Source organism: Microtus oregoni, unplaced genomic scaffold, assembly GCF_018167655.1.
Source record: "Microtus oregoni isolate MIOR12 unplaced genomic scaffold, Mior012 000027F_ref0000203, whole genome shotgun sequence".
Lineage (NCBI taxonomy): Eukaryota > Metazoa > Chordata > Mammalia > Rodentia > Cricetidae > Microtus > Microtus oregoni.
In genome coordinates, this window is record NW_024543086.1 from 27,283,952 (window position 1) to 27,307,091 (window position 23,140).

The 23,140-nt window shown below is 43.7% G+C and overlaps 1 protein-coding gene across 1 annotated transcript in view; it reads right to left on the minus strand.

The window, feature by feature from the left end:
* Grin2a (glutamate ionotropic receptor NMDA type subunit 2A) overlaps positions 1-23,140 on the minus strand; it is a 441,777-nt gene that overhangs the window by 47,002 nt on the left and 371,635 nt on the right. Inside the window, exon 12 of the mRNA XM_041676484.1 lies at positions 1,715-1,902. Coding sequence (XP_041532418.1) covers positions 1,715-1,902 — 188 coding nt within the window. The remainder of the gene's footprint in view (positions 1-1,714; positions 1,903-23,140) is intronic.

The following is a 23,140-nucleotide window of genomic DNA, read 5'->3' on the forward strand; positions in this document are numbered from 1 at the left end:
ATGGTGCAGAGGGTCGGCCATTCAAAGCCATCTCATCATGCTAAGAGATGTGGCGAGATCACCAGCTGCTTTGGTAGATGTGAAATGTACATGTCATGTTCACGTATATCAACCCTGGGGCCGCATCTGGTAACACTGTTTGGGGAGGTTGTGAATCTTTTAGACGGTGGAACTTTGCTGCAGGAAGTGAGTCACGGAGCACTCTATGTCCTGGTCCCTCTCTGCTTCCTGTGTGTAGAGCAATGTGCCCAGTCTCCCAATTCTGCTGCCATGATGGGCCCTAAGCTGCTTATTGTCTGATATTTGATCACAACAGTGAGAAAAGTCATGAAGAAAGCAGACACAGCAGAGAAGAGCAGGCAGGAGGAAATACAGTGTAGGCCTAGGTAGCCCACTGGGCAGTGTAGATAAACACTGCCCCAATCTCATTAGGCTGTAAACCCGTGAGAAGAGGGACTGCAGTGAGTTTGCATGCTAAGCAGCAGAAGAAGGAATGCTTTTGGAAACCATGAGGGCCTTCCATTTATAGAGACTTTCTTTTTTTATTCCTCCAAAAGAGATTGAGAACCACCACATTAGTGGAATGACTAGCTCGGCAGTCACTGTTCATAGGTCCAGAGACGTCTTCCTTTAATCCAAAACCTATGAAGAATGCCTCCCTACTTTGGCATGTACGGAACAGACATCAGGACTTAGAGAGTGTGCTGGTTAATTCTTCTAACTTGACTCCATCTAGAACCACCTGAGAAGAGGGTTTCAGCTGAAGAATCATCTTGATCAGTTGTCCTGTGGGCATGCCTGTGTGGGGTTGTCCTGACTGTTAATTAAGGTCAGAAGACTCACCCAAGAACGTGAGTAGTACTATTTCATGAATACAGCCCTGAGCTCTGCAAAGTGGAGAAAATTGGCTTAGCATACGCAACCAGCAAGCCAGGATGGAATGTCCTCTCTCTGCTCTTTGATGTAACCGGCTCCTTGAGCTCCTGCTTGGTTCCCCCAGTGATGCACTGTAATGTGGAATAGTGAGTCAAATAAGCCTCATTCTCCTTTATATTGCTTTTGGTCATGGTGTTTCATCCCAGCAACAGAAATGGAGTTGGAATGTTATGGTTTGGATCTTAAATGCCCCAGCCCCCAAAGTCTTCCCTTGAATGCTTGGATCCTTATGCAACTGTTTTCTGAGACAGGCATTCTGGGAAGTGTTTGATCCTAACAATAGCTCATCAACCCATTTATGGATCCATACATTAATGGAGTACTGGGAGATGATGGAAAGCTTAAGACAGGATGCCTGTTGGAAGAACTGGGTCACAGGAGACATGCCCTTGAGGGCTGCACGCTGTCCTACCCCCATTGCCACAGCTTGATCAGCATAGGCTCAGCAGCTTTCCTCACAACACACCATTCCACCACAGACCTACAAGCACCTGGACCATAGAGGGAAACCTCAAAAACCACAAGACAAAGTAATCTTTTTCTCCTTTATGTTGCTTATTCTAGGCATTTTGTCGTAGCAATGAAAAACTGACTCACGCTGCAGTTGGGTTCTGTAATGTTGTGTAGCAATGATCCTAAACCTAGCCTAGGATTGGGATCACAAAAATCTGCATTCTGTAGTGCAGGAGACTGGCCTGGGTACTTGAAGGGATTTGCTGACACTCTTCATTCTGAGCCTTACCTTGTCAAGTCCAAGGTTCTGCAGGGTCTTACTTACCATCACCAACAAACTGCAGCAGAGCCAGGTCAATCTGCCTCTTCCAGGGTGAGCCCTTCTGGAGGGCAATTCCGTAGCCCGTGGTGGCAAAGATGTACCCGCTCCCAATGGTCACCAGCTTACAGCCTTCATCCCTGCCAGCCTTATAATTCAAGACGGCTGCATCATAGATGAAAGCGTCCAACTTCCTGAAATGACAAGACACCAGGGAGTCATAGAGTGGCTAGGTGCTATCTCAGGGCCCTGCTCTCCCAGCCAACACCAGCACCTCACACAATGGAGGGGGTGACTCATGTTTGTTCCAGTCCCTTGTCATAAAAGGATCTATTTTTAATGAGGAGATAAAAGCAAGAACCTTTCCTTTTCAACTTACAAGAGGCAGCTAAATTAAGACACGAAGAATCCATATACCCAAGTGAGTAAACAAGCAGGTTTTCTGTTTGCTAAGTGTTTGTCCTTAGCACCTCCCAGCAGTGGGAAAATGGTGGCCTGTTTAAAAGGTTTGCCTCAGAACACCAGAAACCTCCAAGGGGCAGTAGAACTAGGTGGTAGCATGCTAGCAGTGAGGAGGAATTAATCAGGAATGAGGCCTTGGATTTAAAGACTAGCACAAACACATTTGCTGTTTATGTTACAAAATCATTACATGGTAACATTTAAACACTCAAGTCATATAGAAATTTATTTAAATGATTAAAATTATATAAGCAATTAAATAAGTAAGTTATAAAACTCTATAACCCATAATCTGTTAACTATGAGGTGACCTCTATCAGTACATTGATGAGTAGTCTTCTGAGGTTTGTACATGTACACACACACACACACACACACACACACACACGTGCAGGGAATAGGAAACCTTTTTATGTAAAGACAAGATGAATAGTTGAGGTTTTGTGAACCATATAATCTTGGGTGAAACTGTAATTTTGCTGTGGTGGGGTGTTATGGATTAATTACCCCTCTTTCCATGAAAAAAAAAATAGTTGAAGTCCCAACTCTAAGTCTGCAGTCTGTTTTGAAATACAGTCATTGTGGCTGTAACCGGTTAAAGACAAGGTCATACTGAGTGGGTCCCTAATATCTCTCTCTCTCTCTCTCTCTCTCTCTCTCTCTCTCTCTCTCTTTCTCTCTCTCTCTCTCTCTCTCTCTCTCTCTCTCTCAAACACACACACACACACACACACACACACACACACACACACACACAGAGAGCGAGCTAGGAACCAGTGAACAATGAGACCCCTAAAACAGCAATTTCCACCTCACTAGCAGAGGTGGCACAGACCTGCCAACACACCAGTACCTAACTCTGAACCTTTATAACTTTAGGGCAGCAAATTTCTGTTGTTTAAGTCTGTAGTTCAGGCTACTTCCTTGGGGTAACCCAAGAAACTGCAGAGTTCCCAGACAATCAGGTAACACAGCATGAACGAGCTCAGTTCTGTTCCACTGGAAATTCTTTCCAGGGCCTGGCTGTCCATCCACTATAGTTTACCCCCCTTATTTCATCCCCCCCCCCCCCCACAAATGGATTGTACCAAGCTACATCACAGAGAGCTTTCTTTTCTCGTTTCACACCTGCAAGCATATCTCCACATCAATAAAAACAGTGTTTTCTTCTGATAAGTTCACTTTTATTGCAATATTGCATCGAATCACCATGCAGTTCAAAACTGAGACCACAATCATCACTTCAGAAGTCCTGTGTGACACCCCCACACTCACCATTTCCCAATGACAAGTATTGGGGCATCCTATGAATGAGGTGGCTGAACCCAATAATTACCTAGAACCGTATTAGTGAGTATACTCTTAGTTTCAAAAATTTGACGTTATCTGAAAAAGCCAAAACTGCTACCCTGGAGTGCAGGAATGGATGTTTCCATTCTAAAACAAGTAGGAAAACAACATCAGAGATTTTTCAGCTTCTGCCACGGTCTCCACCTCATTGTCTTTCTCTCTCTAATGAGGAAACATAAAACATCTGAGCAAAGAAAAATAAAAGTGACAGCAGAAGACGTAGCGGTCTGCATTCTGTCAGAGGAGCTGCCGGAGGGCTCCCAGTGGGGACACAACTCCTCGCCAGCTTTAGAGTGTGTTCATCATTTCCCTTTTCCCTGCTTCCATGACGGTGTTTGTAATGATTACAGGTGAGGCGATGCTAAGGGGCTTATCTAACTTATAGAAAGACTCCAAAACTTTTATACCAAACACTAGGTATTAATCACTGGTCATACTCAAAAGAGATCAGAGCATCCAATCATCAGCATCAGCAGCATCAGCATCAGCATCATCAGCAGCAGCAGCAGCAAGAAGCTGGGTGTGGCCAGTGGTACAGGCAAACCAGAGCTGCCTATAGAAGCAGGCACAGCCTTTCTGAAACGTCAGCTACATGGGAATGGTGGGGACAATGGGTGGAGAGCTAGAAAAGACACGAGGTCGCAGAAACTCCCTGCAGTGGTGGCTTCTTGTACAGCTCTTGCATAAGACTAGCCTATCAACATTCCATCACAAGAGGATGGAAATTTATATTCCTCAGTAATGTAGTCACTGGTCAAGTAAATGTTCATTTACCCAACCCATGTTCATGTAAGCAACCCTTAATCAAACACAGTGGGTCACAGGAAAAGGCATGGAAACAGGAGGAGCTTGCTGAAAGGAAGAATGGATTTCAGGAGAGGAGAGGGAAGGGACTAACGAAGAATAATGAGGGATGTAATTAATTAAAGACTATATATATGTATATAAACATATTTTATATATATATATATGAAAAATACAAGGTTTAATGCCATTCATAGTGTAGTACCTGAGCCTAGATAGATGGATAAAACATATGTGAGTTCTAGGATAGGCTTGGATGAAGGCATGGCCTCAGGGTGCATAGCCATATTTGAGTCCTAGGCTGGAACTCGAAGAAGGCATAGCCTTGGGAAAGCCACTTCTTCCCTTTGGATAGTGGGCATCTCAGCTGTGAGGTGAGGGGGTCATGGTGTTCTGCTGAGATTCTGTGAGATCCTAGGATTCTGTTAGCTGAGAGTCTCCTCCCATGACTCTCAAAGGGAAGTCTGATATGGGATACCGTGTCTGTGGTGTTTCTCCTCTTTATAAAGCTGAGGTACTTGCAATGTCAACACTTCACATACCACAGTTGCCATGGAGATACTGAGAACCTTGGTTTTATAAAGACTTTCTAAGTCTCAGAAAACTACCTCAATTCCTCAGGAAATAACCATAAACACACATCTACAGACTTACATATATACAGAACCGTCCAGCCATCAGGCAATTTATTGCCATCCCTGGCATCTGGCATCTCATCCTACCCTCACTCCCCTCTAATACACTATTGGGATGGAAATCAAAAGATAAGCCTGGCAATCATGCAAGAGTTGTTCAACAGCAGCTTCAGTTGGTATTGTCAGGACCGGGCACAGAAATGTACAAATTGGTTCCATATTTTATGACACATGTTCTGCTGAGCAACAGCCAGATGAAGAGATAGGAAAATGGCAGGAAGATTCATGGCAGGGATATGGTTGGTCCTGACAAAAGCAGGTACACACTGGATGGCCGGAGGGGCCAAAGGAACACGTCCTCAGGGTTGCAGCCACCGGGAGTGACAGATGGAGCCTGTTCTTCCTGGTCCACTCTGATCCTGGGGCCACAGCCCAGCAGTGCTAACACGAACAGTGCTCACATTAGAAACTGGGGCTGCAGGAAGTAGACCTGTGGTATGTGTCTCTCTGTCTCTCTCTCTCTCTCTCTCTCACACACACACACACACACACACACACGCGCGCGCGCACACACACACACCGGTGCTTCCAGAACACTGGAGTCTAGACACAAACGGACACAGACAACTGCATGTTCAAAACAATATTCTTGGTCCCAGAGAAATGGCTCAATGGGCAAGAACACTTTCTGTACTAACATAAAGACCCAAGTTTAAATCCTCAGTAGCACATAAAAAGCCAGGTATGTCTACACATGTACCTATAACCCCAGCACTGTGGAGGAAAGAGACAAGAGGGTCACTGAGGACTGTGGGCTGCCAACTTAGCTCCAGGCTCAGAAGAGACCCTGTCTCAATGAAATAAGATGGAGAGTAATAAAGCAGGACACACAAATGTCCTTCTCTGATTACTGTACATGCATGTACACACACAGCACACACACACACATGCAAACACCACACACATACACCATACACAGACACCACACACACTCTTTCTTGTATACAGCAAATAAGAGCAAAGTCAGGCCCACCGTTTGCACGTAGCACTTGGAATGCATCAGTCCCCTTGAGACATCACAATTGCCCAGGAGACAGATGACATCATTCTCTTCTTTTCTATTTTGTCTACAAGCATAGAAGCTTCTGGAAAGCTAAGACAGTCTTGGGTGCAACCGTGGTATTCCATATTCTGTACTACAGCACTCCCCAGAAGAGCGCTGTTTGTGGGAGCTCTGTGCAGCAATGCAAATGTCCTGCTCTGGGGTCCCCTGTGTGTGGGCGGAGGGGGAGGGATAGCCTTCGAACTGCACTTAATGCAGCCAGCCAGGGAACTGAGTTTGTAATTTCATTGAACTGCACTGATTCAGATATTTAGAAAATGGCTCAATATGGCTGAGGGCCGCAGGAATGGACAAAATCCAACATACATCCTGTCATAGGCAAGGAGAAGCCTGGGTAGCCAGACTCTGGGCTCTCTTCTTTGCTCACACTCCAAAAGTTTTACTTGTTTTCTGTTTCCAATCAAAAATAGTACTGTCATTAAAAGAAAACAGCCTTATATTGCCACCGTGAGAGAAAACGATCTTTGTAAGCTGGAGGCTTTGGGCGCTGCACCAGTATTTCTGAGACTCGGGTTTTGTTTTGTTGTGCATTGGGTTGGTTTTTTTCTCTCTGAAAAAAAGGAGCTGATGGTATCTGCCCTCAGAGGGCTGTGGGGAACAAAGTGATGTTATGTAAGTAAAGCCCGTGCAATGGCCGGCTTATAGCAAATGCTTAAAATGCATAAATGCACTCAGCTAAATTCAGTTTATGGGGAAAGGCCCCACAAATTTTATGCACCCTCTGTAATAAGTCTATTTCCAAATACTTTGCCTAAGTTGTCTTCTTTTATCTATTCCCATTATTATTTTTCTACTCATGTATAAACAGACACTTTTTTTGAAAGGCTACAACAGCCAAGGCTCTCGGTGTGCAAGGATGAGCGAATTCTCCTGTTGAGTGCGTTGCTAGTTGTCTAATTGGGAAGCTGAGGCAGTGAGTGGCTACTGGGCTGGAGGTAATCACCCAACTTCTAAGCATCCAAAACTGGATTGAGTTTAGGAGAATGCCAAGGCCACAGAGCCCTTAGGACTTAATGACTAGGAGGCTGCAGTTCTTTGAACTACTCAGGAAATTCAGATTAGGATTTAACACTGTAAACAAAGCCAGATACAAAAGAAAAAGCAGGGATGGGGCAAAGCAGTAAGAGTTTAAAGACATCTGGTGCATGATTCAGCTTTCGTCTGTTCCCCAGCAGACACTCAGCATGCAGGTCTGGAGATACCTGCGTGGAACACTCTTCCTGGATTTAATCTATCCTAATCGCTTGGGTAGCTAATTGCTGATGGACACAAACCCTTTTTAGAAACAGAGGTTGATGAAGAGAATGAGAGCCCACAAAGGTCTGAGGATTTCAGCTCTGACTGCAGGAGACAAGAGTGATGGATCTGGGTAATTGGCAGTGCTGAGATCTGACCAGCACAGAGCAAAGGCCAGCCCTAGAGGCCTCCATCCTTCAGAACTAACCACCCACGTGAAAGCACAGGCCTCTCAGGGAAGGGAACCCACTACTTGTGTTCTCTACCTCTTCAAGAGGAAATCATCTCCTCACCTCTCCAGTTAAGTGTTTCTCCCACTGCATGGTGGTGGCTCAAAGGTCAGAGTCTGCCTGGTGTGGGGACAGAGTCCTGCCTGACACCTGCCTGGAGTGGGGACAGTGTCCTATCTGTCACCCTGAGGCCAACACCGCCTGTTTTCGAGAAAATCCACCCCTTCTGTGGCATATGAATTGACACTCTTGCTTTTCAACATAGAGGCTGAAACCCCAAACAAAACTCCCTACACTCACACCAGACATCACAGAATCTGTGTAGGTGCCATTACTCTCTCTGTTACCAGCAGTCCTCAGGGAACACATATGATTAAATATGATGGTAATCCCGAAGAAGAGGGGGAACCAGACCTGGTTTACATTGGCAAGGAAGCCAAGTAAGGAGGGACTCCCACAGCGGCCTGAGCTATTTGAGCCTGCTGACTTCCTGTTGGAAATCTGACAGCTCTGGAGAGCTCTACAGCCTTCACAGGTATGTAGATCTGACCTCATCAGGTCAGTGGGTCCAATATGCTCATATCTATACAATGCCATTGAAAGGCCGCTCTTGGCCCCAGACTATTTGTTAGAGAATCTGATTCAACATGCTCCAGTGAAGACTGCACCCCATCACTGAAGCATGGGTCCTTTCTGGGAATGGGATTTGTGTTGCCAGGCAGCCTGATATTTCCTAATCAAAAGCTTCCGGTTTTAGCTCATCATCTTATGCATGTTTTCAGATGCTCTCTGGGGGTCTCAGCACATTTAAAGGCTAATTATATAGTTAAAGTTAATTATTCATTCATTAACATTCAAGAAGCCTTTAACAAGACAGTGACTTGTTCTGATGAATCAATAAAAATAGAGCGTGTGTATGTGTGTGTGTGTGTGTGTGTGTGTGTGTGTGTGTGTTTGGAGGACTAGTCTCAAGTATTATGAAAACAGAAACATCTCTTTGATGATAACCAAATGCATTTTTTTTTTTAGGTCATGTCAAAGTTTTGCTAGAGAAATGAAGAGAACAGCACTTCAGGGCTGGGGCGATGACTCAGTGGGTGAAACACTTGTTATGCAAGCACGAGGACCTAAGTTCAAATGGTAGAATCCACGTGAAACAGCGACGCAGGACCCACTGCTGCAATTCTAGCTTTCTGACGCTGAGATGGTGGGCAGACACAGGAAAATCTCTAGATGCTCATGAGTCAGAGATCCTGGTGTATGTGGTGGCACATGCACACACACACACACACACACACACACACACACACATCACCACTACCACCTTAGGCAACCAACTTCAGTCTTCGTCACACAGCTCTGGCAATGGACCTCTCTGAGCCTTGGTCTTCCTGTCTGTAAGATGGGTAGTGCTGGATGTTGGATAGGTAAAATGGGAAGAAAGGTGTTTTGTAATCACAGATCCTGATGAAACTTGGGGGACTGGAAAGGTTAATTTTGTATAAGAAGAGACAGGTGCATTAGCCATAAGCCAGCATCAGACACAGGGTTATTGGCAGAGGGCACTTGTGGTTCCAGAAGGTACTACTGAGTCTTGACCTTTGCATGTGTTTACTAGGAATGAGACAGTCAACCTATAGCACCTTCAACCAGGCTGGTCTACAACTAGCTTTAAGAAAGTAACTTAGGCTCAATTTCTCCAAACAATTTTTAAACATTTATCTACCTATTTCTTTACTTAACTATTTTCTATTTATTCATTTATTTATTGTGTAGTGTGTATGTGTGTACACATGTGTGCATCTGAGCATTGTGGTAAAATATAAAATAATAGGAATGAGTTAATTTGAGATGTAAGAGTTAGTTAATAAGAAGCCTGAGTTAATAGGCTGAGCAGTGTTTTAATTAATACAGTTTCTGTGTGATTATCTCAGGTCTGGGAAGCCAGGAATGAACAGCCAGCCTCTGCCTACAAAATGACACCCGATGAACAAATGTTTGGGGCTGATGTCTGCCATGCACTTCGGGTCTGGATGCTTGTGTGCCCACTTGGGGTGAGGAGGAAAGTAGCTGAGACCATGTCTACAGCTCAGCACTCCCCACCTGGACACGTGATGGGACCGGGTCTGCTAGGAGTGCACAGGCAGGAGAGCGTGGTGGACTCCCACCGCCATACACAGAGATATTTCCAGGCTATGCAGTGTGCTGCATGACAGATTTAGTTTTTACTCAGATAAAAAGGATTAATATGCTACACAGTGCTACCCGGAGTTGAGGTGGTGAGAATGGCTTCCAGTAACAGTCTCAGAGGCATTGAACAGATGCCCACCATGTTGGACTGAGAGGAGCCAAAAGGCAAAGCAGACTTAGTCCTAGCCATTCCACTTAGCTTTTTAAGAAGTGCTCTTAATTACAGATACACACAATAAAGACAAATTCAGATGGAAAAACCTCTAAATGGGTCACAGTGTTGAATAAATACACATAGGCTTGGGAGAGAGAAGAAAAGAGTAAAGAGACAGTAAAAGTAATATAAAAGAGTTCAGATAGTCATAGATTAAAGGAGTAAAGATAATAAAATATTAAACTTGTAGAAAAAGTAATAGAGTAAGAAAAATAAGCCATGTAAAGATGGAAAATATACAGAGAGTCTGGTAATATATATATTATTGTGTTTTCTTTGAATTTTTTGACCGTGAAGGAGCTAAGTACAGAGAGACATTTCATTATATGGGCTTGGTGTAGGAGGTCCTTCTGTCTTTGTGTTGCTTTCATTGGTTAATAAAGAAACTGCTTTGGGCCTGTTGATAGGGCAGAATTTAGGTAGGCAGGAAAAACTAAATGGCATGCTGAGAGAAAGAAGGCAGAGTCAGGGAGAGATGCCATGGATCTGCCAGAGTCAGATGCTGGGAATTTTACCCATTAAGTAAAATGTACTGCCACATGGCAATACACAGCTTAATAGAAATGGGCTAAATTATGATGTAAGAAGTAGCCAATAAGAAACTAAAGCTAATGAGCCAAGCAGTGATTTAATTAATAGAGTTTCTGTGTGGTTATTTTGGGGCAAAGCTAACTGGGTGGCTGGGATGAACAAGTGGCCCTCTTTGCAACATAGGCTGCTAAGTTAAGCAAACATAAAAGTATCCTGACTTCAAAATTTGAGTCTAAGAATAAGTTGCTTTGGAAAAGAGGTTCTGCTTTTGTTTCCACAGTGCATGAAAACCTGTAGATTCCTTCCAGACTAATATGGTTTGATGAATCAAGACCCCCTAAAAGGTCTCCACGAACCCCAAAATTACTTCACCCAACAAAAAGCAGAAAGTAGTTTGGAAAGAACTATACCCAACTTCCCAAATACTGTTTATAAATGTTTGTGTTCATTTAAAGGAAGATATGCTATAGAGATGAATACTTTGCATTGGTATGGATCTTGGTCTATTGATAAAAATTTAAGGTCAATTTTGTTATATGTATATTTCTGCTCTTGATTAAGGTATTGTGTTTGCACAACTTATTTAAAAATGTAATGTATAATTAAGAAATACAGATTAATAGATAGTTATCTATAATAGTCAAGCTTGTAGCCATGTTAGTTAGGTTTTCTAGATGTACAGAGATATATTTCAGATGGATAGTTATTCTTCAAACCTTTCAAAGACTAACAGAATATGGCACTTAAAATGTTTAAGAACTTAGGACTTTTTATGACAATGAGACACATCTGCTCCTGGCAGCATCAATCTACTTCAAGAGGATGATGGGCATCAAAGAGGCTCCTTATGAAGTCTGTTAGCTATTTAGGTAAGAAACTGCTCTTGCCTGGACTGCTTGATGGTGCGCTGTACAAACTGAACATGCCGACTCACAGAAAAATGACTGCTGAAGTTGCCTAAAGAAGGTGAGACGATCCTTCAGGGTTCCTACTTCATGAAAGAGTCTGTCAGACATTATGCAGGACACAGAAGAAAGTGACTGACAAACTGCCAATATAGGCACAACTGCCTTTGAAATTTCCTGCTTTATAGAAATGTCTGCCAGATACTATTGTCCTGTAGGCTGAAGATGGATGCTCCAACATATAGAAGAACTTTGGGTGACTGTCCAGGCAGTGAGATGTCTCTGTCAATTTCAGAGTTTTGGAAGTTGTTTATAATGTACTTTCTGTTTACTTAGGTAATATTATATTCTTCTGGAGTCTTTGATGGAGTTGAAGAATAGATAGTTATAATTATAATTTTCCTTAGTTATGATAAATGATAAAGTAGATATAAATATTGTAACTGGAATTCTTGGTTGATAACTGTTTTGTTTTATATAATTTTACTATGTTAATGTTAAAACCTTCCTTTTAATTAGACAGAAAAGGGAGCTGATGTAGGATTCCCCTCTGTATGATATGAATATGTCTTATTGCCACTGGTTAATATAGAAGCTGCTTTCAGCCAAAGGCTTAACAGAATATAGCCAGGCTGAAAAAGATATAGTGAGAGTAGGCAGAGTTGAGGAGATGCTATGTAGCCACCGAAGGAGACAGATGATAGAACTTTACTGGTAAACCACGAGCCTCATGGTAAAATATAAAATAATGAAAATGGGTTAATTTAGGATATAAGAGTTAGCTAGAAATACACTTAAGCTATTGGCCAAACAGTATTGCAATTAATATAGTTTGTATGATTATTTTGGGTCTGGGAGGCCAGGAATGAATGAGCAGCCTCCAACCACACCTATTAATTTATTTAACTATTTATCTATTTATTTATTGTGTTGTTTGTGTACACACATCAGTATACCTGAGTGTATGTCATAAAACTCATACAGAGATCAAACTACAGTTTTCAGGAGTGGGTTCTCTCCATCCAATATGTGGGTTCCAGTGATGAAAACCAAGCAGGTGCCATTACCCACTGAGCCATCTTGTAGTTTCTAGGCGCACACTTTAAAAATTACGTGTATATTTGTGTGTGTGTGTGTGTGTGTGTGTGTGTGTGTGTGTACATGTGTATGTGGGTGCCTGTTGAAGACAGAATAAGTCTTTGGATCTGGAACTGGAGTTACTGACAATTATGAACCACTCAACAATGGGTGATAAGAACAGCCATTCTGTCCTCTAGAAGATTATCAAGCATGCTTAATCATCATGTTATCTCTCTAGCTCCAGGCTCACATTTTTTACTCTGAGTTGTGAATGCAAATATTAAAGTCAGAATTATGCTGACAATGATTAAATTTATAGTAAATTCTATTAAGCTGATTTGCCTCATAGATCAATATCTTGCAAGGCATAGTTACATTGTCCCTTCCCCCTTTTTTATTTTGGAAACTGTTTTCACTAGACTCAATTCTTTGTAAATTTTATGAAGATTTGATTTATTGATCAATTTTGGAGCACAGCAAATTCAACTAATTTATGATTTTTGCCACTTGGGATTTTTTTTTTGTAGTTATTTCTACCAAGTCAAATTCTCTTGAGTCTGAATTGTGCAGAAATACAAAATTAGCAAAGAAGATTCCAGTCATCTATGGATTTTTAATCAATAGCAAATTTCATCCTGTGTGCTCTTAGCTACTGTCAGCTTAATTTGAGTTGATTATTCCCACCAAGTACATGCACTGTGATCGGAAACAAAAAGACTCATGGTTAATATTTATTGTCTCTGTGAAGATTCTGAGCAAATTTGTAAGACAGGCAAGAGTGGTAGAGAAGTGAGGAGGATTTGAGAGAGGAGGAACAGATGCCAAAAACACAAGAAGAGAGGGATAAGCATAAGAAAGAGAAAACCAGGAAAGGAGGCAGAACGAGAAAGAAAACTTCAAGCACCCAGAGGGTTAAAGTGGAGTGGAGACAGACAGAGAAGAGGGAGAAGAGAAAAACAGTGGGAGTGAAGTTAGTTACAAGGTAACTGTGCCCCTAGCCCCAACTTCAGACTCGGGAAAGGACAGAAATGATAGAAAATCTCTGCTTTCATTCTACTGAATTTACTCTGGACCCAAACTGATTACATTCAAATGGTAGCAATGTCATAGGATAGAATTTTTCACAGAAGGAAACTGAAGGCCAGAATTCTCCATTTGAGAAGATGTACAGGGACGGTAATTCCAGATCCACACACTGCGGACCACTGCAAGTGCCTGTACTGAGCCAGGGCTGGGCTTCCTATGTTCAGGGGACTCAGGGTTGGTGGCAAGCTGTGGGAGACTGACCAGTCTGTGTCTGCCAAAGTCTTAATTTCCCCATGTTACCAGAAGGATTTCATGATCCTTCTTGTGTGTTTATAGCAGGGTGAGGTAACAGCTATAAACCCTCCTCTGGAGGATGACACACTACTCAAATGCCATTCTTTCTCCTTCATCACATTCTGATGAAGAAGCACCATTCCTGCTGGAAGGTCATCTCAAACAGAGCTCCCTGTTTCTCAGCAACTGAAATTAGAGCTTGGCATCCTGATTTCAAGAAACATTTTCCTTGTTCAGACTTTCCTAAAATGGCCATTTCCTGCTGGACACCATGTTCTTTGCCTGAATATTCCAATAATTTCCACTCACATTCCCATGGAGGGCTCAAGCTAAATAGCAGATCTCTTTAGAAAAAGAAAAACCTTTTAGCTGTATTTACTTTATCTTATGTATTTGCCTGTGTATGCCTGGCATCCATGGAAGTCAGAAGAGGGCATCAATCTCCCAGGACTGGAGATACGCTTAGGAGCCATCATGTGGGTGCTAGGAACTGAACCCCCTCTCCAAGAATCACAAGTGCTCTTAATTGCTGAGCCATCTCTCCAGCTGCTGACTAGCAAAAAGATATGTTTGCTTTAATGTGAGTGCGTGCATACATGTCTGTGTACCATGTGAATGCCAGGGGGTTGAGAAGGCCAAGACAGGGTGTCAGATGCCCTGGAAATGGAGTTACAGGTGGCTGGGAGCTATCATTTGGATGCTGAAACCAAACCATGTCCCCTGCAAAGGCAACAAAGCTCTTGTTGATCCATCTCACCAGCCCCCCAACAGCATTTAATCAGTGGGGAAAGTTTATTAACTTGTGTAAGATGTCCCAGCTGAGTTATAGCAGAGAACTCATTTGAGTTTAGGATGCTAAGTCCCAGACACACCATCACAATGTAGAAGTGATGGGATATGAAGACTTTGTCAGGTCCCAAGACTGAAACATAAGGAATTTGTACATCCAGAAAACATAAAGAAAGAATCTAAATACGGCACATTCTAGAACGTGTGGAACTCAGTGCCAATAGCTTCCCTAAGTCAAAGTATCCAATTCTCCAAGGACTTACAGGTCATGAGATCTCACAACTCTCATGGGGATCTCGGAAATAGGCTTAGAGAGGTCACTTAATATGAAAAGGCTCACGGTGAGTATGTTAACTGGATACAGGGTGTGAAACAGTCTTTCTCACTCCTCAGTCCACAATCTACCATGAAGCCTCTCCGAAAAAAAGGCAAATTAACATCTAATCAGTTGACCATAGAGAACTTGAAGTATCAAGAAAGTGTCAATATTTTGACTGGGGAATTCTATTTACAACTTACAGAAGGGAAATAAGGATTCATTAAGATGTTTAACACCGACACCTGACTAATAACCCTCAGCTGACCAAAGCAGCTCCAGCAGAGGGAAATGATTGAGTAAACTATGCTACATGAACATGGAGGTTTTCCCAGCAGCCCTAGAGAATGAAGGCAAAAACACAGATCTGGAAGCTCATCAAAACATATTAATTGAAAAATTTGACCTACTGCATAGAATTGGATAGCATCTGCAGGAAAAAAATTGTAATTACAGATGAAGACATAAATAGATGCAAACACACAGCAGAGGTCTCAGAGAAGTGGACTTTACATCAAAACAAAGATTACCCAGCCAGGGCTGGGGGTGGGGTGCAGAGGTCTCAGAGAAGTGGACTATACATCAAATCAAGGATTACCCAGCCAGGGCTGGGGGGTGTTGGTATATGTTCAATGGGATATTTATTCATCTCTGGTTATTTTTTCATTTTTGCTCTGAAAATATGTTTTATAATGAGAAGTGAAGGGCATGGTGGTCGAGGGCAAAGCTTCTAGAACTAGCTCACTTCAGTTCTGAAGTTCACTGGTTCTGTGCCTGAGCAAATGACTTAACCAGTGATTATCTGTCTGTACAACAGCCATGCTCATCAGCACGAGTACATAAAAAGGTGGCTGCGAAAAATCCCAGGAGACCGATAAGTGTGCATGATATATTCCAGCATGACTTGAGAGCCACGCAGGCAACCGCAAGTGGGAGGCACAAGACGCCCGCCAGAATATAGCCACCCAAGGGTGAGGCTCTCTCCCAAGACGCCCGCCAGAATATAGCCACCCAAGGGTGAGGCTCTCTCACAAGACGCCCGCCAGAATATAGCCACCCAAGGGTGAGGCTCTCTCACAAGATGCCAGCCAGAATATAGCCACCCAAGGGTGGGATTTTCTCACAAGATGCCCGCCAGAATATAGCCACCCGAGGGTGGGGCTCTCTCACAAGACACCAGCCAGAATATAGCCACCCGAGGGTGGGGCTCTCTCACAAGATGCCAGCCAGAATATAGCCACCCGAGGGTGGGGCTCTCTCACAAGACACCAGCCAGAATATAGCCACCCGAGGGTGGGGCTCTCTCACAAGACACCAGCCAGAATATAGCCACCCGAGGGTAGGGCTCTCTCACAAGACGCCAGCCAGAATATAGCCACCCGAGGGTGGGGTTTTCTCACAAGATGCCAGCCAGAATATAGCCACCAGAGGGTGGGGCTCTCACAAGGTTTAACACTAGACACATGAGCATTGTGCCTCCCTGTGGAACACAAGCCCACTCCCTACTCCACTGGCAGACGGAACCTGAAGTAGCACGTGTTCCCAGATTCCCAAGGGTATACTTCCCTGCAAGTGCTGCCACTGGGAGCCTGCTAGGAGATGGTGCGGAAAGAGCACCACTGTGGCTCCCGTGACTTCCATATGCTCAATAGCGTCAGCAGGTGCTAAACAGGGTTGTTGAAGATGTTATTATCTGAGGATCTTGACGGAAACATTACCTAGGGTATATAATCAACCTTAAGCATAACGGTCTCAGCTTTATAAGAAAAGATACATGGGGAAAGAAGCCCATGTAAACACGAAGATATTTAAGAGGGAGGAAGCTACAAGCCAAGAGAACTAGGAGCTACCAGAAGCAGAAGCTGGAGAAGGTGAGGAAGTGTTCCAGGTACCTCACCGGAGAGCCTGGAAGGAGCATGTCCCATCCTCATGTTGACTTTTGGACTTCTGTCCTCTAGAACTGAGAGAATGCATTTCTAGCTGGGAAAGTCAGCATTCTGTGGCCAGTGCTTATGGGTGTCCCCAGACATCACTGCAGTAAGGGACGATGTCACCTCTTCACCCACACTTCTTTTTCTCTTGTTTTCAGACAGAGTCTCAATATGTAGCCAAGAATGGCTGCAAATTCACGGACCTCCTGCGTCTGCCTCTCAGGTACCAAGATGGCAAGCCAGGGTTCCTACCACACGCATGTGTCCCAGTGCCCAACACCCACTCACCTCTCTGCTAGAGGAGGATGGTGAGGCGTGTCTGCATTTGCAGTTGGACCAAGGGCTCCCTTTAAGATGCGGCTGAAGTCTTGTGATGTGTGTTAGATTATTTTATAGTCTGAGCCAGCCACACAAGTGGAAGACTCATTTCTCCAAATGCTTGTGAGATAAGACATTGGTAAAAGACCATCCAAGGTTGACACATTGATGCTGTGACCATTAGTATCTGATGAGTTGGGGCCTGTTTGTGAGCTTAACCGTTGGAAGAAAGGAGCCTGTTATTAAGACACAGATGGTCAAGAACACACAGATTCTCTGCTCCTAATCCTATACCTTATAACAAGCAGATACCTCTCTCAGCATTGTCCCCTTCTCAGGTCAAGAAGGGGGAAAGCCCATTGTGGGTCACTCTGAATGCTGCCTCTACCCCAAGTAGGTCCTTGGGTAGGCTGCTGCTTATGCCCAAGCCTCAGCTCCTTCTGCGAAACAGAGAGGTTGCATGTCTAGGAGAACAGAAAGGTGAACACACAGTCACAGAGTGGAAGTTCCTGTATGAGCTCAGCAAATAGTGTCGGGAGATACACCCAGACAATACAGAATCTTGGCTGGGACAGGGACTCAGTCAGTAAAGGGCATGACTTGCAAACAAGAGGACCTGAGTTCATCCTCAGAATTCAGCACCCTAATAATCCCCATGCTGAAGAGTCAGAGACACGCAGACAGGCAGGCTACCTGACTTGGTAAATTCTTAGCCAGTGAGAGACCCTGTCTGAAAAAAACACTGTGGGCAGGGCTCTGAAGAAGAAAACCTAAGGTTGACCTCTGGCCTGCACACACATGTATACACATACACACACATGCTTAAAAACTTCATTTGTTTTTTCCATCTCAATGGAAGGAGAAACATTTTTTTTGAAAATAGCAATAAAAATTTCAAAGAAGGAACAGACATGTTGAAATGAAAACCTCTAGAAACTGCCCCGGTGTTATGTAACAGTGGGCAATCAGAGGCACCTGGCTGTGCATGGTCACTGCTGTCATTGTAGTTGAGCTGTGACTCCAAGCATTGTATTTACCCTAGATACCCTGCTCCACCACTCCGTGCCTGTGTCTTCTGTTCCAGAATAGAAGATGGAAATGATGATAGTCTCGGCCACGCAGTGTTGACACAAGGTTTAAATAAGATTATGCTGACCAAGCCGCCCAAACAGGACCTTCCCATAGGTCAATGCCCAATAAATGTTCCCCGCTGGTCAGAAATACCTCACTTAGTTCCCAAACAATTCAAAATGTAATAAAACAAGCTTCAGATGGGTGGCTGAAGCAATTTGAGTTAAGCACATTCGGAAATGGAACAGCGTTGAAGGCTTCAGGGAAAGCCAGGAAACGTTCACACTATACACTCTTAGAATTGCCAAAGGAGAATTGAGCTATGAGTTTTCAAGTTACAGCTCAAGCATAAAGTCAATAATTATTAGTTGTAAGACACATGGTATCCATAGGAAAGAAGTTTGCCTTAAATGGAAAAAAAAAAAAACAAGGCTATTAATGGTACAGAATCTAAGAGATGACACAAGATGGCATTCTCAGCAGACTGCTTTACAAGACGGCTTGTCAGCAAGCTTTTCAACTGTCACCTTTTCGTGTGTGTGTGTGTGTGTGTGTGTGTGTGTGTGTGTGTGTGTATTCATGTGTGTGCAGGTATACATGGAGGCAGAGGACAGGCTCAGGAATTCCACTACCTCCTTTGGCCTGGGGCTCATCAAGTAGGTAGCTAGGCTGGCTAGGCAGCGAGCCTCAGGGGTCCACCTGTCTCTACCTCCCCAGTCTCCCCAGGGCAAACCACTGTATCCAGCTTTTTACGTGAATCCTGGGGATGAACTCAGTTCCTCATGCTCAGGACAAGCACTAGACCGACTGAACTGTCTCCTTGGCCCTCTGTCAACATTTTTCTGCACTTCCATTTAGTTTTCTTTCTTCCTCTTCCTTTCCCTCTGTCCCTATCTCTGAGTTTACAGAACTGTGAATGTACTTCACTCGGTGTCTCCCACCTCCAGTTTTCCTATTTTTAGCACTTTCTATGGAGGGCCTTGAGAATCTCGTAATATTGTTTTTGATGGAATTTAACAAGAAGTCATTCCAAAGACAAAAAGAAGAAAGGCGTCTCTGGTTTCTTGAGGTTTTGTTAAGGAAAAACAGCCCTAACCGTATGATGCGGTAGCAATTATTTTGGAGCTGTATTTGCAGCATGGGGGTGGATCTCAGAAACCAGGTCATTGTCGATCTGCCTCTCTCTGGAGATGACGCGATCCCATTTAGAACAGCTCGCTGAGCGCTGATGTCTACGCCCGCTTTCTAACTCAGTAGCTGAAAATGAACCACGCGTGCTTGCTTCTGTCTGACTGACAAATATAGCAAATAAGCCCCACTCAGATGGTACCCTTGAAAGAACTCGCTAGGCATAGCAACCATCCTGACGCACCCCACGTCTACCTTTTCCTCTGTCATTCTTGTGTTGCTGGACCAGTTTCTTTAGAGCGTAGAAATAAGGACGCTGTGTATTTTATCGGCTCTGAGGTCATTGCATGATAGGTTACATAAGACATTCATATTATACAGGACCATACAACTTCACTTTCTAATCTTGCCTTGAACTTTAATCCTATCCATCCAGCTCTATAGTCAGCATTGCAAGTGGGAGGTGAGCTTGAGCCCTGTGCTTTAACAATTCTACAATTCAGTGATTCTGCTAAATAGCTAGTTGTGCCATCTGTTCCTCTTGATGATCTTCATGCTACTCATCTTCTGAAGAGAATAAAAAGGTACCTAGCTCAGAGAGTATTGAACGTTGATTGAGGATATGTGTGCCATTCTCTCGGGGCTGCAGCTTATAGACTAACATCTCAGTGGGATGCAGATGACATGAAGATGGTGGTGTTGGTCAAAGGTACTTCCAATTTCGTGTCTGGACCTAAAGTCATCTTCCCCCACATCTCCAATCACTCTGCTCTTCATCTAAATGTCTCCTCCTCTTCCTCATCCTCTCTCTCTAGAGATAACTCCATCTCTTGATAGTTAAGAGCTTAATATCTATAAGCCTGAAGATCATGGATACCTGAATCACAAACCCAGTTTCTGATAAAAACAGGCAACCCTGAAAGTCTTGGACTTTGAGAATCGGGGTGAAAGACTAAAGATAAGCGTTAGGTTTACAGTGAAGATGTTTCTGCCCTTGTGAGGATGTGGGATCACAGTTCTGTTTCTTTTTTTTCTTCTTCTTCAGACATATCATGAAGAAACGTCTGAGAGTTAAGGGGATGACTCAGGACGTGCTGAACAAAGTACCAGAGGTCAATCACCAGCACTCAGTGTGGTGCTGTGTCCTTGTAATCCCAGGGCTGAGGACACCAGGACAGGAGAGTCTCTGGGGCTCACAGGCCAGCCTGATTAGCTGAGTTGGCTAAGCCCAAGTGAGGGACCAGGTCTCAAAAACAAGAAGGATGCTACCTAGGGAGGAGTGATGTCTGAGGCTGTTCTCGGGCTTCATATGCACCTGCACATGCTCCAACTTTCTTCAGTGATGAACCGTAACCTGGTTCATCACTGAAGAAATCAAGCCAAACAAGCCCTTTCCTCCCCTAAATTGCTTTTGGTGGGAGAGTTTAGTCACAGCAGCAGAGTGGACCAGAACATGTGCCATGTCTGGAACGCAGTTGACATCACTGACCCACTGCACTGAAAACAACTAAGGTGACAATTTTTAGGTTAACTTTGTCACAATAAAAAAAATCAAAAGAAAAGATAATTCTCCCTCTTTACTTTACTGCATATAAAGGAAGACAGTGAGCTTCATCTGTCTATGGTGTTGGGCTGGGACAGAAATCAGATAGGAAGCTGGAGAGTAGAGTATGAGGCTGTAGAGTTCAGCTGCTCAGGAAATGTGTGTGACTGCAGGTTTCTGTTTGCCCATGGATGGAAATGCCATAATGAAACTCATGCATTTGCAGGAATAGTACATGCTAATAAAATATTAAACTTTTAAAAGAAGGAAAGGAGGAAGAAAAGGTTGAACTTTTATATCAATATCAATGGACAACAACTGCACATGAAAATCAACTAAAATAAAAGCGCCAATTATCCTACTGTGTCTTGAACTACTGGCTCTATAGAGTCCAGGGGACCACATTTCCCTTCTATCTGGTATAGGAGCTTTACAGTTTGCCCCTTGCCAACACTGGGTGAATGACACCACATCTGTAAACCTAAATGCCTCTGCCCCACTCATCCTCTGTCTTCTCTTCTAGAGCAGATATTCTCAAAATCTGATTAGCGTAAACCATCTAAATGGCTTATTCCGAGCCCCTTCCCCCTGGGACCCTGCTTCCCCTGGCATTCTGGGGCTTTTTCTGCTCCCATCCTTGCTGACTTAGATTTAGGCTACTGTGGTGGATGGTTCTGGTCAACATGACTGGACTGGGATGTACCTAGGTTCATGAGGCATATCCCTGGGAGGGCCAATGAGCGGTTTCCAGACATAACGGGATCACCAGCACTAAGTCCTCATCAACGGTTTGAACAGGCTATTGGGAACGGGTGAAACTACAGCAGGCCAGGCTTGACTGGAGGAGGTATGTCATCTTTTCCTGTTTGTATTCTACTCTGCTTCCTGTCTTCCAGGATGTGGGCAGTTCTTCCACACCCTACTTCCATGAGAGTGCAAGCTCTTAAATCATAGTCAAAATAATCTTTGAGTCCCCAGATTGTTCCTGTAGGTATCTGGTCATACATCCACAGTTTTGTTTGAAGAGCTTGGTCTATAAACCTGGGGTCATTAGCAGCTCCTGCTCCATAGCTCATCTCTGAGATCATTCTGACCTCAGTATTTACACACTAAATCCAATTTTCCCTGTGGCTTTAGTTAATAACATTTTTACTTTCGTATATTATAAATCCAAATATACAGAGAAACAGATTTTTTAAAGTTTTTCTACCCGTCTGCTTTTCTTCCAGCCTTGGATCATTCTAAAGATAAGCATTTAGTTTGTCTACTCTTTATGAACATGTCTCTATGCAACGTATTTATGAGACTCCTTAGAAGTTGCTGTTCTGAAATCCTCTCATGCCTCAGAACCACTAGCACCTGGTGGAGGATGGTCATCAAAATTCTCCATGAATACATTAGAATGCCCACACAAGACCCTGGAATCTGCATTTTAACAAATCATCATGTGACTCGTATAGTTTTGGCTCACTGGCAAGGCTAGGGAACACTAGAGTTAGAATTTTTTTCCCTTAATCTTTCCTGATTTTTATGTGATCTGTCTGAGCTCTGGCTGCAAATGTGGCTGGTGCAAATAGAAGAATCTCAGGGCTGTTACAGAGATCAAGTAGCCAGCACCAGTTTTTAAGTGGAGACAGTGAGACGAAGCGATGGCTTGCTCAAAGCCGTGGCTGGATTATGGTAGGGCCGGGACTCAAAGTAGGGCACCACACTCAAGCTGAAGCTACTAGGTGGGCAAAGCCTTCTCAGGAAACAATGGCCAGTACTTCCTGCCTGTGGTTATGGAACTTGTTTCCTATTCTGGAGATGCTACTGGGACCCATAGAGTCAGGGACGGGTGGCAGCAGCTAAGCTCCATATTTGGGGTCTTCTAAGCAGTATCTGTTGAACCCCTGGGTGCTGAGGATGATACAACAGAGATGTCATAAATCTCTGCAATTCAAGTATAGATGGGGTGCCTATCTTCCAGGGAGACGTAGCTTTCCAGAGATGCTGCATGAGGTAAAGCAGGGCAGTGACCATCATCATCAGACACTAATATATTTAATAATGACAAAATTTAAGAAACAAGATATGAAAGGGAGGAAAGGGATCTCTAGCTATGACAGAACTGATGTTTAGAAGACAGAAGGGGGAGGGTGTGGATACAGAAACAAAAGATGCACAAGGGGACTCGGAGCCATTCTGGGACAGCAGTTCACTATCTGAGGGATTGGGGTCAGCTCTCATAGCATACCCCAAGAAAAATCCTAAATA